This window comes from Brassica napus, chromosome A7, assembly GCF_020379485.1.
Source record: "Brassica napus cultivar Da-Ae chromosome A7, Da-Ae, whole genome shotgun sequence".
Taxonomy (NCBI): Eukaryota; Viridiplantae; Streptophyta; class Magnoliopsida; order Brassicales; family Brassicaceae; genus Brassica; species Brassica napus.
In genome coordinates, this window is record NC_063440.1 from 13,974,763 (window position 1) to 13,991,460 (window position 16,698).

At 37.7% G+C, this 16,698-nt stretch overlaps 5 protein-coding genes across 5 annotated transcripts; 4 read left to right on the plus strand and 1 right to left on the minus strand.

Moving 5' to 3' along the window:
• The first annotated feature begins 853 nt into the window (after positions 1–853).
• LOC106358361 (zeaxanthin epoxidase, chloroplastic) lies at positions 854–4,125 on the plus strand. Its single transcript, NM_001315888.1, is given in 16 exon segments — positions 854–1,368; positions 1,443–1,605; positions 1,691–1,765; positions 1,849–1,949; positions 2,034–2,149; positions 2,253–2,464; positions 2,545–2,636; positions 2,710–2,824; positions 2,904–3,007; positions 3,077–3,122; positions 3,206–3,270; positions 3,364–3,450; positions 3,548–3,602; positions 3,676–3,764; positions 3,860–3,947; positions 4,036–4,125. Coding segments are annotated over 16 exon segments (2,013 nt in total).
• A 2,785-nt stretch (positions 4,126–6,910) lies between these two features.
• LOC111199469 (uncharacterized protein At4g04775-like) lies at positions 6,911–7,665 on the plus strand. The gene has a single exon (XM_048736825.1). It carries the CDS (start codon positions 6,921–6,923, stop codon positions 7,455–7,457), a length of 537 nt encoding a protein of 178 aa, XP_048592782.1. The 5' UTR covers positions 6,911–6,920; the 3' UTR covers positions 7,458–7,665.
• A 240-nt stretch (positions 7,666–7,905) lies between these two features.
• LOC106355314 (glutathione S-transferase T3-like) lies at positions 7,906–8,700 on the plus strand. Its single transcript, XM_013795288.1, has one exon. The coding sequence runs from the start codon at positions 7,906–7,908 to the stop codon at positions 8,698–8,700; it is 795 nt and encodes a 264-aa protein (XP_013650742.1).
• An 864-nt stretch (positions 8,701–9,564) lies between these two features.
• On the plus strand, positions 9,565–10,859 carry LOC106355313. The gene is made up of 2 exons (XM_048735527.1): positions 9,565–10,594; positions 10,852–10,859. Exons 1-2 carry the CDS (start codon positions 9,565–9,567, stop codon positions 10,857–10,859), a joined length of 1,038 nt encoding a protein of 345 aa, XP_048591484.1.
• Positions 10,860–10,967: 108 nt separating this feature from the next.
• LOC106356504 lies at positions 10,968–12,723 on the minus strand. Its single transcript, XM_048736826.1, has one exon. It carries the CDS (start codon positions 12,361–12,363, stop codon positions 11,197–11,199), a length of 1,167 nt encoding a protein of 388 aa, XP_048592783.1. The 5' UTR covers positions 12,364–12,723; the 3' UTR covers positions 10,968–11,196.
• Between the last annotated feature and the right edge of the window lie 3,975 nt (positions 12,724–16,698).

Here is a 16,698-nt window from a genome sequence, read left to right on the forward strand (position 1 = left end):
AAAATTATAAATATTATTTTTTATAATTTTAAATAACAATGTGAAAACTATAACTGAAAATGGTACAAGAAGCTTACAAAAAAAAATGGTACAAGAAAAAAAAAGAGAGAAGCTGTTGTGAGATTTCAGACATTGTTTGAGAATCTAATGGAGTGGTCATAAAAGGACTTTGCGGCTAGACAGTGGATAGCTGGATTTGATGGACCGACCGTATATCAAAATATCAAAATCTCCCGTTCGAATTTATTTAATGGGCTTGGGTTTAGTTTAAATGGATCTTTTGCTCGGCTCATTAATATGTCCAGTATATATATATTGCCTTAATTAAAAAACAATAGTTCAACAATTTTAAACAAAATAATTAATTGAGATATTAGTGTCTTGATGTAAAAGTCAATAATAAAGATTTTTATTTTCCTCGACACGACACAATTGGATTTATGAAGGGTTTATTATTCAAGATAAGAATTGAAAGATGTCAAAACCAAAATATTAGTGGCTTAAAAAATCGCGAAATTATATTGTTATTTTATTTTTTATTAAAACAGTTTTATTAGATGCTTTCTTATCACGTCACATTCAAATACTAAGATATTATTATCATTATTATTATTTAAATGTTTAATTAGATGAATATCTAATGGCGGAGAGGAAAGAGGTGCCCACATCAGAAGCGATATCTCTGTAGGCAATGAGAGGATGAAGTGTGAAGCGGTGGTGATGCCACCTGTCTCCTCCTTCTCCATCATTTGCCTTTCTTCTCCTCCTTCAAATCATTTCCTTCCTCTCTCTCTCGTCTCCACTCAGAGGCACATCACACATTAAACTTCCTTTGCGAGCTTCTCGAATCGAGATGGGTTCTTCAACTCCCTTCTGCTACTCAATCAACCCATCTCCATCAAAGCTCGATTTCACCAGGACCCACGCGTTCAGCCCTGTCGCCAAACAGTTCTATCTCGACTTACCGTCGTTCGCCGGCAAATCGGGAGGGGGATTATCGGGGTTAAGAAAGCGTCGAACTTTAATCGGAGTAAAGGCCGCGGCGGCGACTTTGGTGGCGGAAGAGGAGAAGCGTGAGACAGTAACCGAGAGTAAGAAGAAACCGAGGGTTCTCGTGGCCGGAGGCGGAATCGGAGGTCTGGTGTTCGCTCTCGCGGCGAAGAAGAAAGGGTTCGATGTGTTGGTGTTCGAGAAAGACTTAAGCGCCATAAGAGGAGAAGGACAGTACAGAGGTCCGATTCAGATTCAGAGCAACGCCTTGGCTGCTCTGGAAGCTATCGATATCGGTGTTGCTGAAGAAGTCATGGAAGCTGGATGTATCACCGGTGATCGGATTAACGGCCTCGTCGACGGTGTCTCTGGCACTTGGTAAGTTTTGTCTTAAGTTGAGTACTTTGTTTGTTGTGTATTAGATTGTGATGATAATCGTTCCTTGGGGACAGGTATGTCAAGTTTGATACTTTCACTCCTGCGGCGTCACGTGGACTCCCTGTGACTCGGGTGATTAGCAGAATGACTCTGCAGCAGATCTTGGCACGTGCGGTTGGTGAAGAAATTATTAGAAACGAGAGTAATGTTGTTGATTTTGAAGACTCCGGAGATAAGGTGGTGACTGAGTTGATATCTAACTTTGATTTGCCAAAATGTTTTTCTAATGTAGATGTATGGTTTTGTTTGTTTGTTTGTTTAGGTAACGGTGGTGCTTGAGAATGGACAACGTTATGACGGTGATCTACTTGTTGGTGCAGATGGCATATGGTCTAAAGTATGTGTTTTTTTAAGTGAATGGAGTTTAAGTGCCTATAAGGATAAAAGTTAAAGATTCTGTCTTATTGTTTTTGTTTATAGGTGAGAAACAACCTGTTTGGTCGGAGTGAAGCTACTTATTCAGGCTACACTTGTTACACTGGTATTGCAGATTTTGTACCAGCTGATATCGAGTCTGTTGGGTATGTTTGCCGTCATATGAATATTCTCATGCATCTATGAATTAATTTTTTGCTAATATTGGAACTGTTTTGTCTCTTGAAAAGCTACCGAGTTTTCTTGGGACACAAGCAATACTTCGTTTCTTCTGATGTTGGTGGTGGAAAGATGCAATGGTATGCGTTCCATGAGGAAGCAGCTGGTGGGGTTGATGCTCCCAATGGTAAATTTTCTTTGGACTGTTTGTTTTGTTTCTAAGGTTTGCATTTAGTATCAATCAAATCACATAAGCTTTCTCTTTTTCCTTTTTGATTTTTTTTTTGCAGGTATGAAGAAAAGACTGTTTGATATATTTGAAGGTTGGTGCGACAATGTGCTGGATTTATTGCAAGCCACTGAGGAGGAAGCGATTCTGAGAAGAGATATATATGATAGAAGTCCTAGTTTCACTTGGGGTAAAGGGCGTGTGACGCTGCTCGGTGATTCTATTCATGCAATGCAGCCAAATATGGGTCAAGGTGGATGCATGGCCATTGAGGTATGAATCAATTCAACGATTGACTTGATTTTAAAAAAAAATTGTGGTTTGAGTGGTGGATGTTACAATGATTATTGCAGGATAGTTTTCAACTAGGATTGGAGCTTGAACAAGCATGGAAACAGAGTGTTGAAACTAATACACCTGTTGATGTTGTTTCCTCTTTGAGAAGGTAAAAGTAGATATAATTTTTTTTAGTTTGGGAGTCTAATAAGTACTTAAACATAGGCATGAATTGGTTTTAGATACGAGGAATCTAGAAGACTCAGAGTGGCTATTATCCATGGAATGGCGAGAATGGCTGCAATAATGGCTTCCACTTACAAAGCATACTTGGGTGTTGGGCTTGGTCCTCTCTCTGTGAGTATTCTTATAGTTTTTCAATGATAAGAATGCATAAAAGTATCGTTTTTGTTGGGCTCATATCTTTCTTTTGCAGTTCTTGACCAAGTTTAGAGTACCGCATCCCGGAAGAGTAGGTGGGAGATTCTTCATTGACATTGCTATGCCTTTGATGCTTAACTGGGTCCTTGGTGGTAACAGGTTAGGATCTTTCTCCTTTAGAAAGGGTTCCGTTAAGTAAAACCAACTCATTTTAACATTTTTTTGCAGTGAGAAACTCGAAGGAAGGCCACCTAGTTGCAGACTCACTGACAAAGTATGTTTCTTTCCTTTTCTCTTTTGCACCTTGAACAAACCCATTTAGTGAATAATATCAAAGTGTAACTCTTTTGTTTAAAGGCTGATGACCGCCTTCGTGAGTGGTTTGAAGACGACGAAGCTCTTGAACGTACTATTAACGGAGAGTATGTACCCCCACATGTTTCTTCGCCTACCAAAATTCACCTCTACTCACTCTCTCTTAACTGCTTGGTCTGATTTTGTATATATTTTGTCAGGTGGTATCTCATTCCACATGGCAACGAGTGTAGCGTTTCTGAAACATTACGTCTAACCAAAGATGAGGATCAGCCTTGCATTGTCGGGTATGTAAAAAATCTCCTGACCAATGTCTTTAAGAACATAAACTTAAGTATAAAGTTGTTCAAGTTTGGTAACTTATGAAACTCTTTGTTATTACAGAAGTGAACCAGACCAAGATTTTCCTGGAATGCACATTGTGATCCCTTCCCCTCAGGTATGTAAAAACTCCGTATCTAATTAGTTACCTGAGTAGCTTCAGGAACTTAATGTTAAAGTATTTGGTATAGGTATCGAAGATGCATGCGCGTGTGATTTACAAAGATGGAGCTTTCTTCGTGATGGATCTTCGAAGCGAACACGGGACCTATCTCACCGAGTAAGCCAATAGAGCTTTGCTTATCCTTATCTCTGGAGTCTTGTGAAATTATCTGATCCAATGTTTGAACTTTTTTTGAAATATTGTTTTACCAGTAACGAAGGAGGAAAATACAGAGTGACACCAAACTTCCCGGCCCGGTTTAGACCGTCTGATATCATCGAGTTTGGTTCGGACAAGAAGGTGAGACACACATTACCAAATATTGGTTTAATTCCATATGGACCTTTATGGGTTTTGGTTCTGAAAAACCCGGTTTGGTTCTTATCAGGCGGCGTTTAGGGTCAAGGTGATCAGGACAACTCCCAAATTGACGAGAAGGGATGAGAAGAGTGACGGTAAATTGCTTCAGGCTGCTTGATACTTAAGTAAACCGACGGTGAATTTAAAAAAAATAATCAGTTTGGCAGATAATTTGTGTAGTAATTGTCACAGAAAACAAAACAAAATTTATATATTCCCTGCATTGCAGTGTATATAGTCTGAAACAAAGGATAATTATACAGAACGTTCTCTCTTTATTTGCTTGTCAAACTAATTAAACTTGTTTTACCTCCTCGCAATTGTTTTACGTACTGAAAATTTTGTGCAGAACGTTCTCTCTTTATTTAATAATTATCATATAATTAAGTTTCCATTCTTTCAAATGAACTGATTAACTTGATAATTTATAATCTCTTAACGCTTACAAGGCTACCATGAGGGTAAGGGAGATACTCAGATGGAAAACCGGTTTGAAGTCATCAACGAATCCTCAAGAATTTGGTATGAAAATTTTGTTTGTATAATTGATGAGAGCTAAACATGACACAAATGGGATTTGGGAAGTGAACATTTTTGCCGTTCAAAAAAAAATATACGAGTTGTTTTGGTACTTGGAACATCTAATTCATGTGGATAATAAATGTAGAAGTAAGAAGGGGAAGATTGTAAAGTGTGAAACAATAATTTTTACTGACATGTTTTGATGTTTGAGGTAAGGTCCCATCTTCCATTAATATCCTCTGTCCAATTCCACTGTGATACATCATACATATATTGATCGAACCAACCATACATATATTGATCGAACCAACCACTGTGATACATATATTGATCGAACCAACCTTCCATTGACATCTCTTGGTTCCTCGTTCTCCTGCGCCACCGCCCATCTGATCGTACCTCTCTTAGTTTTTTTTTAATCAACAGCTGTAATTTCATGAATATTCTCTAAGATGGACCCCTTCATTGGTATTACTATTCATGTGGTTTATGCATGAGTTCTTACTCTTTTATGACTTTTGCTGTTTACAATTATTTGCGCTGTTCTTTTTTGGGTTTCTCTCGTGAAGAAATCAGACCGATGGGGAAGGCAAGATGGGCGGTGCGATTCAGACCCACGTGATTGGAAGAACAACATTAATTGGCGTAGGTAGATTATATGTGCGTATTTATGTATACTAAATAACGATTTTTTGTTGTTCAAAAAAAAAAAAAAAAATAACGATTTTGTATAAACATGGTATACGATATAAATATCACATTTTGATTGGAGAACATATCTACTGATTGATCAAGGCTACGTAGTTAGGTTTGTTGGTTTCAGTTCTCATAAAATAAAATAGTGAACAAGAAAATAAATTAAACGGAGACCTTTGCAGTATTATTGAATAGCAAAACGGGTGTTGTATAGTGTATATATACAATACAACTCTACAATATAATACAGCAGTAGTATTAGTTAGCTATGGATGTTAATGATTGCTTAACATAATAATTGAAGTTGTTACCAACGACATTGCCTTTCTCTGTTACATTCGTAGAATATACCTATACTACAAATGCATTTGATCTCGAAGGTGTATCCAGCTATCGACTGTCCGATTCAACTCATCTAGCTGAGTAAGTATCTGGATATTTAGGTGTTTGGTCACGTACATACCTTTATAATTTTGGCTTAACTCGTTTAGTTCCTCAAATAATTGTTCATGTCACCTGACAAACACAGAATCCAACAACTTTGTTGACCCGACTTTACAAACTGCTAGCCGAAACATTTTTTTTTTTGTTTACCGATTTAATTCTATAAGTTTAAAGCACTTGAGGTGATTTACATGATAATTAATAGTGTCTATTCAACATGTGTATATAATCATTTAATAGTACTTCCACGTAACTCGATATTATATGTAACGAGGTTAAGGTAAAGAAAATATAACTATGCGTTCAGACGGCGCCGTCCTTGCCGTAGTTTGTGGTTTGTTTGGAACAGTCCTCACACATGCGTTGGTATAAATAAACGACCCTTAAGAATTAAGATGCATGCATGCTGATTTACCGGTACGTATCCAAATTTCATATTTTTTTTGTTATTATATAGCATCATCACTATTCGAATGTTAGTAGTTTAATTCCATGATTAAAATTTATTAGAAAAAAAAACAGAAAATTATAGTGTTATAGAGCAAGTGCAACGGCGGTCCATGTCGGATCCTTAACGCTAATCCTTAGCTTAGGGTAAATATAATAATAATATTTTTTTGTGTAAACTTAAGGAGTGCCCCCTCGAGAAGGATTTTAAGGGGCTGATCCTTGAGTACGTGTCTTCTTCTTACTGGGTTGGGGTCGGTTTGTGTTTTGTTGGGTCAAGCGAGAAATCTCATTCTCGACCGAAACCGTAGAAAAAAAAATTCGAAAGGAGAGAAAGGCGATATCGTAGGCAATTCAACTCTGCTTCGTTTTAGGTAAATCTTTCTCTAAAATCGTTGATTTTCGCTTCATTAGATCAGTAATCTTCTTGTTTCCTCTCCATCGGGTTGTATAATGGGGGTTTTTATATCGATTTCGTTGAATGATTGAAATTAGGGTTTTCAAAAATTTGGGGATTACTCGATTTGGGGAGAGGGTTTGTTTGTATATAGGGTTTCAGATCGATTTTGGTTTGAATCGGAAGCGGATCTTCTCTTTTTTTCTTACACGGATTGAAATCCCAAATTGGTTTCAATGTCAGATGTAATTGATTTGTTTGATCTTGTTGAATCGATATGTTCATTTTAAGGGAGTAGTCTTGGGGTTCTATTAAATCACTACTCGGTTGTATATATGCGTTTGTTTTTGCGAATGTCATAAGTAATTGATTTAACTGTGTTCTTCACTTCTTTCAGGTTAAAGAATATGGGACAAGATTACAGCTACAGCCAGCCCTCTTCATCATCAGACTCTCTGGACATAACCTCCCTGCTTGAAGCCGAAGCTCAGATGTACGCGGATGAAACTGACAGTAGCAACCGCAATGCAATGCCGGTTGATTACCCACGTGAACCAGAGGCTGATGATGGAATCCCCACGACTTGCTACTGTGGAGCTCAGCCTGTTCTCGGCTGCTCTTACACTTCTAAAGACCCATACAGAAGGTACTTTACGTGCGTTCATGCTGATGATGGAGACTGCCACGTGTGGAAATGGTGGGAAGTGGCAGTCATGGAGGAGATGAGGGAGTTTCAGAGGCAACTTAGTGATCTTAAGAACACTGCTGGAGAGAGTGAGCAGAAGCGCCTTGGTCTTGAGAAGACGGTAGATGAGAGTGAGCAGAAGCGCCTTAAACTTGAGAAGACGGTAGAAGAGCTTAGCGCTATGAAGAAAGCAGGAATTAAGCTAATGGTCTGTCTCTTACTCTTAATAGGTTTGGTGTTAGTGATTCTACGAGGTTAGTTTCTGTCCTCTTATTTCATTGGATTTTCATATAGGATATGAAGAAAGCAGGAATTAAGCTACTGTTTTATCTCATATTTTTTCCAGGAATTGTTGGAAAGGTTTCAAAGGAGAATGGCGTTTGTCAGAATTATATGTAATCAGGTACTATTTCTTTTTAAATATAAATACTGTAACGGTCGTTTGAAATGAAGGTTAAAAGTAGTACTCTAGTTGTGTTTGAAAGGAATTAAGCTAATTGTTTGGTTTGTATTGGAATGATTTGACTGGCTTTTATTACTTAGTTTGATAGGTATTTACTCGGATTAGAATAGGTGTTAATGTAACTTATTTGCTTTCTATCTTCCCAACTGCTCTGATTTGATAGGCTTTAATTAGTTTAGACTTTGCTTATTTAAGTAGTAGTGTCGGTAGAATAATGTCACAACCCAACCTCTAACCTCTAACCATGGCTAATAACCCTTCTGGCTATGTAAACCTACTAAATAGTCAAAATCCCATTGACCTTGAATCACCCGAAGCTAATAGGTTAGGTAGCCAAGTTCCCGATGAGCCTGGTGTGAAGGAGAGGAGGAAATGGACTATCACAGATGATAAAATCCTTATTGGTGCGTGGCTTAACACCAGTAAGGACCCTGTGGTGAGCACTGAGCAAAAAGCTGATGCTTTCTGGAACCGTATTGTAGACTACTACAACGCAAGCCCTCTCCTGGTTGGGACTATACCGAGGTTGGTTCGTCCTTGCAAGCAGAGGTGGGCTCGGATTAACGAGCAAGTATCCAAGTTTGCTGGCTGCTATGATGGGGCTCTGAGGGAGCAGAGGAGTGGGCAGAATGATGATGATCTCATCAAAGCAGCTTTAGACATTTTCTTCAGTAATTACGGCTACAAGTTCGCCCTGGATCACTGCTGGAGGGAGTTGAGGCATGACCAGAAATGGTGCGCAACTCATACGTCTAAGGACGGTGGTAAGGAGAAGCGGAAACCACCTTTGGCGGGTGATAGAGAAGAAGGGGAACAGGGAGAAGAAGAGGGTAGACCTCCCGGGGTAAAGGCTGCCAAAGCTGGATGTAAGAAGAAGAAGAATGCTAGAGAGGAGGAGTTGACGAAGCTGCAGGCTGTTTTAGGAACTAAAGAAAGAATCTCTAGACATAAACTCCTAGATCGTTTACTCGCGAAAACAGAGCCACTATCAGAGATGGAGACTACTTTAAAACTCAAACTAATGTCTGAAATGTTGTGATTTATTAGTCTTGCTTATAGGTATTAAATTTGTTTTGTGAAGTTGGGACTTTTACTTGTTTTTCTATTGTACTAACTGTTGTCTTATTTGATGTGTCAGGTCCGTGAAGCCATGTGAACCCAGTCACGGGTGCATTGGGAGGTCTGAAAGTCTTTTGGTCGTTAGCGGATGTGAACCCAGTCACGGGTGTATTTGTGTTCAATTCTAGTATTATAAGTACTTGTCTTTGTTGTTCAAAACTTGTATCCTTTTGGTGCTTCATCTTTGTAAAAGAAGTAGAAGCAGTCGTTGTATCTTCTTGGAATAAGAAGAAGTAGTTCTTGTATTCTCTTGCTGCCTTCTCTTTGTATTAGGTAACACTTATCACTCTATAACAGTCGTTCTTTTGGTACTTTTGGTTAAACTGAAACATGTGTTCCATATTAGAACTGAAAAAATGTAGGAAGATCTTTTCTAGAACTAGATTACATTAGTTAAATGTATTAACTGTAACGGTCGTTTCTATTCTGTGTTCAAGGTTAGTTAAATGAATCTGACCATACGATTTGTGTAACGGGTGCATTTGTGTTCACGGTTAGTTAAATGAATCTGACCATACGATTTACATGGGTTTGATTGACTAAAAATATGAATAATAATGAAATGATTTTCTCACCCCGTTGCATGTATTCGGCTGGTTGAGTAAAAATCTCAATAATAATACTAAAAATGTGAATATTCCTACTAAATTTGGTTTACAAAAATTGAATTTTCGAATTTTTTTATATAAAAAAGACTAGCAAAATTTTTCATTTTTTATAAAAAATTACTAAAATTTAAGTAAACAATAAGTAAAATTTTGGTTTAACGTAGGGCTATCTAAAGATGTCTTCATCCTCATCCGATAACGTTGATGAAAGATTGGATGAAATTATCGACGAAATAGTGGATGATACATACAATGACATTGTCGAGTCTCAACCCAATAAGCAGAAGAGGCGTGCTTATATAGAGCGAAACCGTGAAGTAGGACACGACCGTTTATGGAATGACTACTTCAGCGAACATTCAACATTCTCGGCCCATTTATTCAGACGCCGGTTCCGCATGAGTAAGGATTTATTCTTGCGTATAGTGGTCAGCCTCTCAGACAACATTCCATTCTTTACACAAAGAAGAGATGCAACCGGGCGGTCTGGTCTTTCTCCACTACAAAAATGTACAGCGGCCATTCGTCAACTTGCTTACGGTTCAGCGGCTGATGCGGCAGACGAATATCTCCGACTTGGTGAAAGCACAGCACTTTCATGTTTACACCATTTCACTGCCGGAATTATACACCTATTTGGAGAAGAGTATCTACGAAGGCCCACAGCTGAGGATCTTCAACGGTTGCTCGATATTGGAGAGAAACGCGGTTTTCCTGGGATGGTTGGAAGCATTGACTGCATGCATTGGGAATGGAAGAATTGCCCAACCGCTTGGAAAGGACAGTACGCACGTGGCTCGGGAAAACCGACAATTGTCTTAGAGGCTGTGGCTTCACAAGACCTATGGATATGGCACGCTTTCTTCGGTCCACCAGGTACTTTAAACGATATTAATGTCTTGGATCGGTCTCCTGTTTTTGATGACATTTTCGAAGGCCGAGCTCCCATGGTAGAGTATGTGGTCAACGGACACAACTATAACTTGGCCTACTATCTCACTGACGGTATCTACCCCAAATGGGCAACCTTTATCCAATCTATCACAAGTCCGCAAGGTCCTAAGGCAGAATTATTTGCTAAAAAACAAGAAGCAACCCGCAAAGATGTGGAAAGGGCTTTTGGAGTATTGCAATCTCGATTTGCGATTGTGAAGAACCCGGCTCTTTCATTGAACAAACAGAAGATTGGGAAGATTATGAGAGCATGTATCATACTACACAATATGATAGTCGAAAATGAACGAGATGGATACATTCGGTATGATGATTATGAATTTGAAGAAGAAGACGGCCAAAGAAGTTCCCGGGTCAGTAACGACATGCCTACAAATATCCATAATATTATCGGTATTCGGGATGATGTTCACGATACCCAGGCACATCATCGACTGAAATATGATTTAATAGAAAATATTTGGAACAAATTTGGTGAATCATAAACATGTTGTATTTTTAAATTTTAGCATCTTAAATATTTATAAGGCCTCATGTTGTATCTTTATATTTAATCATCTTTTTAATTTTATCTTGTTTTTGTTTAACCATGTTTTACTAAAATTTTTCTTTTTAAAATAATAAATAAAAAATAATAATATTTATATACCTAAGGACTCTGCAATGGGACTCACCATTGGACTCACCATTTCAATTCAGATCCTTCACTATACAAACAAACACAAATCAAAAAAAAAAAAAATATTTAATACTCTAAGGACTCCGCAATGGGACTCACCATTGCGGATGCTCTAAACATCATGAAATACTTTTGTTTTTGTGTTATTAGAAACACATGCATGCATGAACAAGTTTCATAACCGGGAAACCCATTCACCAAGTTTTTCAACTCGTTCTATAAGCTCAGGCGATAATTTCTTCACCGGCTTTCTTTCTTTCTCCCGTCGATATTCAAAACCAAGAGCATCCGATACTTCTTCGGAGCTCCACCCAGTTTTACGGAGCAACTCCGATAACCGACCCACTTTCAAAAGAAGCACATCAAGAACCGTTTGATTGTCCAGAACCACCACTTCACTCTCAAAGAAACCAGATGCCGACACGTGGATCATATCGTCGATATCGGATTCCTCCCACCCGCCTCCTCTCAAAACCGAACCGATCCGGTTTACGTACTGGTTCACCCATATCGGAGTTTCCTTTCTTGGAAGGTCCGGCGATGTAGAGTGAGATGACCACGACGATGATGTGGAGCCAGAGTTTCTCCGGCAGCGATCCACCGCCGCTTCGCTCCAGAACTCCACCCATCTCGAAGTACTCGACCCGATAACCCGACCCGAATCTAAGCTCCTCGTAGAGACGTTCGTGGATGATCCAGAAGACATCTGCTTGGTGAGAGTTTTGTGGCTGCGAAAAGCAGACTCACGCTGGAAAAACTCGGATAGATCCGACCCGCAGCAAAATATCCGAGTTTCGTCCACGAAGAAGACCGGGTTACCCGCCAAAGACGGGCTACAAGGAATGTAACAGTGGTCGAAAACGGGAATCAACAGAGGAGCTCTCTTCAAGGCGTTTCTCGCGACCCGTAAAGCTTTTTCCGGGTCGGGTGGTTTAAGGCCCCAAGATTTGCACCAGAGACTGTTCTTCGCGACTTGGAGCGATACAGCTGCGTTTGGTAGATCGATCATGGCACGGAGGTGGCGACGAGCTCCTGGAGAGCGCCAGTCTGGGAAGCCTGCGTCTACGGAGAGGCCGGAGGAGAGGATAACACGGAGGTCCGGTGGGAAGACGAAACCGAACTCGGCTTCAACTCGGGCGAACTCGGAGTTGGAGAGACCCGGTTGGATTTGGACGCCCGAGTTCTTTATACGAGTGATTATTTCATCGGGGAAAGTGGAGAAGGGTAGAAGGCTGTTTCTGACCGTAGGAGTGGATGGTGCGGCGGCGCGGGCTGAGAGACGGCGGAGACCAGCTGCGTGAGCTTGAGTCAGACCGGTCGTTCTTCGGTCAACACCGATCATATTTCTCCAAGGAAGGTTGATGAGTTCGGATAATAAATACTTGGAGTAAGAGAGAGGGTGCTGATTAAATGAGAAGTCTCTGTATTTATAGTTCTACATTGATGTCTTTTCTAGTTGTACATTTCTTCACAAACAAGTAAAATAACCAAGAAACTCGAAACTGTCTTGACCTTTTAATTCAAATAAAGTTATAAAACTAATAAGAAACTCGAAACTTCTGATGGGTTCATATTTCTTTTTAATCCATTCACATTCACCAAGATCCACAATTCACACTCTCTTCAGGCCCAGCCCAATTCTAACCGGCTTGGCGGCGACGGTCCATCCTTTCCACACCATAGTGTAGTATCCTATCCTTGTTCAGATTTAAAATGTTTTTTTTTGTGCAAGAAAAAATAACGCTGATAAAAAAAAAAAAATAACAAATCTCTACTGATAAGAGCAGGTTAGGTTGTTTAAGATCCTTTTCTCGTCTGTGGTGGTTTCGAGATGACAGACGAGAAATCTTTCTAGATCTCAGACGAGAAAAGTATCACCGGCCGGCGGAGTGGGCTTTCACAGCCACCGTCGGTCCGGTTTGTTTTCTGTTTAAGCCTTCCTCTTCTCTCGTTTTAGTTGGTTCCGGAAGGTGGAGGCTTTGACAGCTCCGTCGCTGCCGATTTTGTTTCCGAGAGGTAGAGGCTTCTACAGCTCTGCTATCGTCGGCTTTTGTTTCCGGGAGGCGGTGGCCTTGTCAGTACCGCTGTCGTCGGCTTGTGTTCCCGGGGGATGGTAGCTCCTCTAGTATCGCCTTCTCCGGTTTTGTTTTTTTGGCTCCGGGTTTTATTCCTTTTCTTCTCGATCTATGAGTCTGCACTTCAAAGCCTCTCTGCCTCTTGATCTATCATCTGAAACCGCTGCATGGATGTCGGAGGTGATGGATTGATTGTAGGCGTTTATTTGTTCGAGTGATATCATAGATCTGTGTTGGTGTGTGGTGAACCGTTTGGCTTGGGTTTCGGACGAGATCTCGATGTGTTAGATCGATGGATGCTCTCCGATGAAGGTTCTCGAGCGGTGAAGGTCGTACAGTCTCAATATGGTGGTGTGCGGCGCCGTTGACGTCGGTTAGCTTGGGGAGACTAGGGTTTCCAGCTTCTGGGCTGTGGGGTTTGTGTTCCCGGGGGATGGTAGCTCCTCTAGTATCGCCTTCTCCGGTTTTGTTTTTTTGGCTCCGGGTTTTATTCATTTTCTTCTCGATCTATGAGTCTGCACTTCAAAGCCTCTCTGCCTCTTGATCTATCATCTGAAACCGCTGCATGGATGTCGGAGGTGATGGATTGATTGTAGGCGTTTATTTGTTCGAGTGATATCATAGATCTGTGTTGGTGTGTGGTGAACCGTTTGGCTTGGGTTTCGGACGAGATCTCGATGTGTTAGATCGATGGATGCTCTCCGATGAAGGTTCTCGAGCGGTGAAGGTCGCACAGTCTCAATCTGGTGGTGTGCGGCGCCGTTGACGTCGGTTAGCTTGGGGAGACTAGGGTTTCCAGCTTCTGGGCTGTGGGGTTTGGTCTTTAGGCCCGTTTGTGGTTTTTTTTTAGTTGGTCCAGAGTTTTGGGCCTCTTATTGTAATGTTTTCGGATGGGCTTTGACCCTTAATATTAAATATTCAGAGGGGAAAAAAAATAACAAATCTCCTTTTCATTTAGCTAACTTTCACACCAATCAAAAATTTCGTACCCACAATTAAATTATACTCTCTATGTATCATAATAGATGAAGTTTTGGTTATTTGCACACATATTAAGAAATTATATTTTCTAAATAAAAAAATCATTAAAATATAATTTAACACTAAATTATTTAATTATAAACAAACATAATAAAAATATTATTGGCTACACAGTTTTTGATAAAATTAAAGCTATTTAGATATGTGAAAACATCATCTATTGTGAAACAAAAACAATCACCTAAAACATCATCTATATTGAAATGGAGGGAGTATTATTTATATATACATACATATATATGAATTTTTAGATGAAATTAAAAAAAAAAAAATTTAGAAAAATTCCCACCGGATGTTCTAATAAAACCCAATTGACAAAAAAGAAGAAGCTATCTTTCGTACCAGCTCAATAATCATATCTCTTGGCAGTCATATTTAATTTTTGACAAAAAAAACTATTTGGCTTTTTCTTACTGTTCCAACAAAATTAAATAAAAAAGTAACAATTCCCACAACATAAACATGCTTTTGGTTTTTTTGGTTGGAGGCATATTAGTTTATTTGTTGCACGTTACGTACTATTTTTAACGTACGTATGAGCGCTTGAAGTTTTTTTTGGGTGGGTAGCATATTTTTCTTGCAGAAAAAAATCGATCCAATAACTAACATATATATATACTGCCCCCAACATGCAGTGTATAATAATACGAACTAAAACATGATCCGTATTAAGGGATATGTATCTCACATTGGAAAATCAATAGGACATTAATTAATATATAAATAGTTATGGTCAATCTACTAATTGCCAATTGGTTTTGAGTTGGAAGCCCATAATAAACTCGACTATAACATGATATCAGAGCCCAGATCCTAATAAGCTAAACCCCTAATTAATATTAACCCTATCCGACCGGATATATAAGTCGTAATTGACTCGCTCGACCGAGTATAACTGTCTTAAAAAAAAAAGATCTAACAATCCGCATGTTCATATGGGTGTTTGATTTAAATTTTATATACATTAATATATGTTTAGTGGTTAATACTTTTAATATTTACCATATATTTAAAGCTTATATGACATTTTTAAACATAAAATTGAATAAGTTACATGCTGTTATTTGCTTTATTATTATTATAAACCATAATTATATTATATATTTATCTTATTAATTTTAATTTGATTATTAGATAAATGAATATATGTGTGAAACAACACATATAAATATAATATTGTATTAAAAATAACTATTCACATGTATACTTTACATTTAAATTAAATAATTATTTATATACTAATTTGATTTGTATTTATAATTTTTTTTTAAATACTAGTGTAAACAAATAGAAAACAGCCTCCAGCAAAATAATTCGAAGAACTCACTGCCTTGATCAATTTTTTTGTTTACTTGTCACATGGTTTATGGATATGGCTAAAAGTAAATTAACTCTTTGTTTTATTTTTCACAAATTAATTGTTAGGATGAGTAAAAGATGAATAAAAAGCTGTGGATATATTATTATGGTAAGTAATTAATGATGAAATTATGAAGAGTAAGAAAAGAAGAAAAAAATGTGTAATAAAATTGTTGAAACGAAAGTTAATTCTATTTTGTACTTCAGTTTTAATAAAATAAACTAGATTTTGACCCGCACGCCCGTGCGGGTATATTTTTTAAAAAAATATGATGCTATTTGATTTTTATGTCACTATTTAGGGTTGGGTAAAAAACTAGAATTCGAAGAATTGAACCGATCCCAATCCGAATAAGTAGTGCTAAATCCGAACCGGAATTAATTAAATATCTGAATTATTCAAAATTTTAGTATTTGAAGAACTGAAATCTAATCCGATCCGAACCGAAGTATTTTGGGTATCCAAAATAGATTTATGTACTTATATATATTAATTATTTTTAGATTTAATATATATATAAACATCCAGAATATATATGACACTTTTAAGTTCGTTTAAATGCTTGAAAATATATACAAATAATCAAACGTAAATATCTTAAATAGTTAAAATATACTCAAAACTCTAAAAAATACTTGAATAATTATTAATTCTCTATCCAAATATTTAAACCAAACCTATTTAAATTGGTTATCCAAATCCAAACCAAATTCTTAAAGATCTGAACTGAACACGAAATCTCAAAAAGATCCGAAAACAAACCCGAATGCTCACCCCTAATCATTATTATATATATATCCTATATGTGTCATCATAGGTTACAAAATATGTGTTATCATATAATTAATCGTATTTTATATGTACCATCAAATAAGTTTTCTTATAATTAATAATATTTTATACGTACAATCATATAAATAATCACATATATTATATTTTAAAATTTAATATGAAATATAAAAACCATAATTTAAGTTGGTGTTTGAAATCGGGCTTTGTATTGTATTTTTCTTATATATATTAAAATTTTTTTAATCAAATTGAATGAATTTGAATGAATTTTTTATATAAATTAATTTTAAATTATTATTTTGATTTGAATATATATATCAAGTAACATAGACCCATTACTTTTTAATATGAAGTAATGGACTTCTAATTTTTTTAGTAGCATAAACCCATTATTTTTTTCCTAATTTAC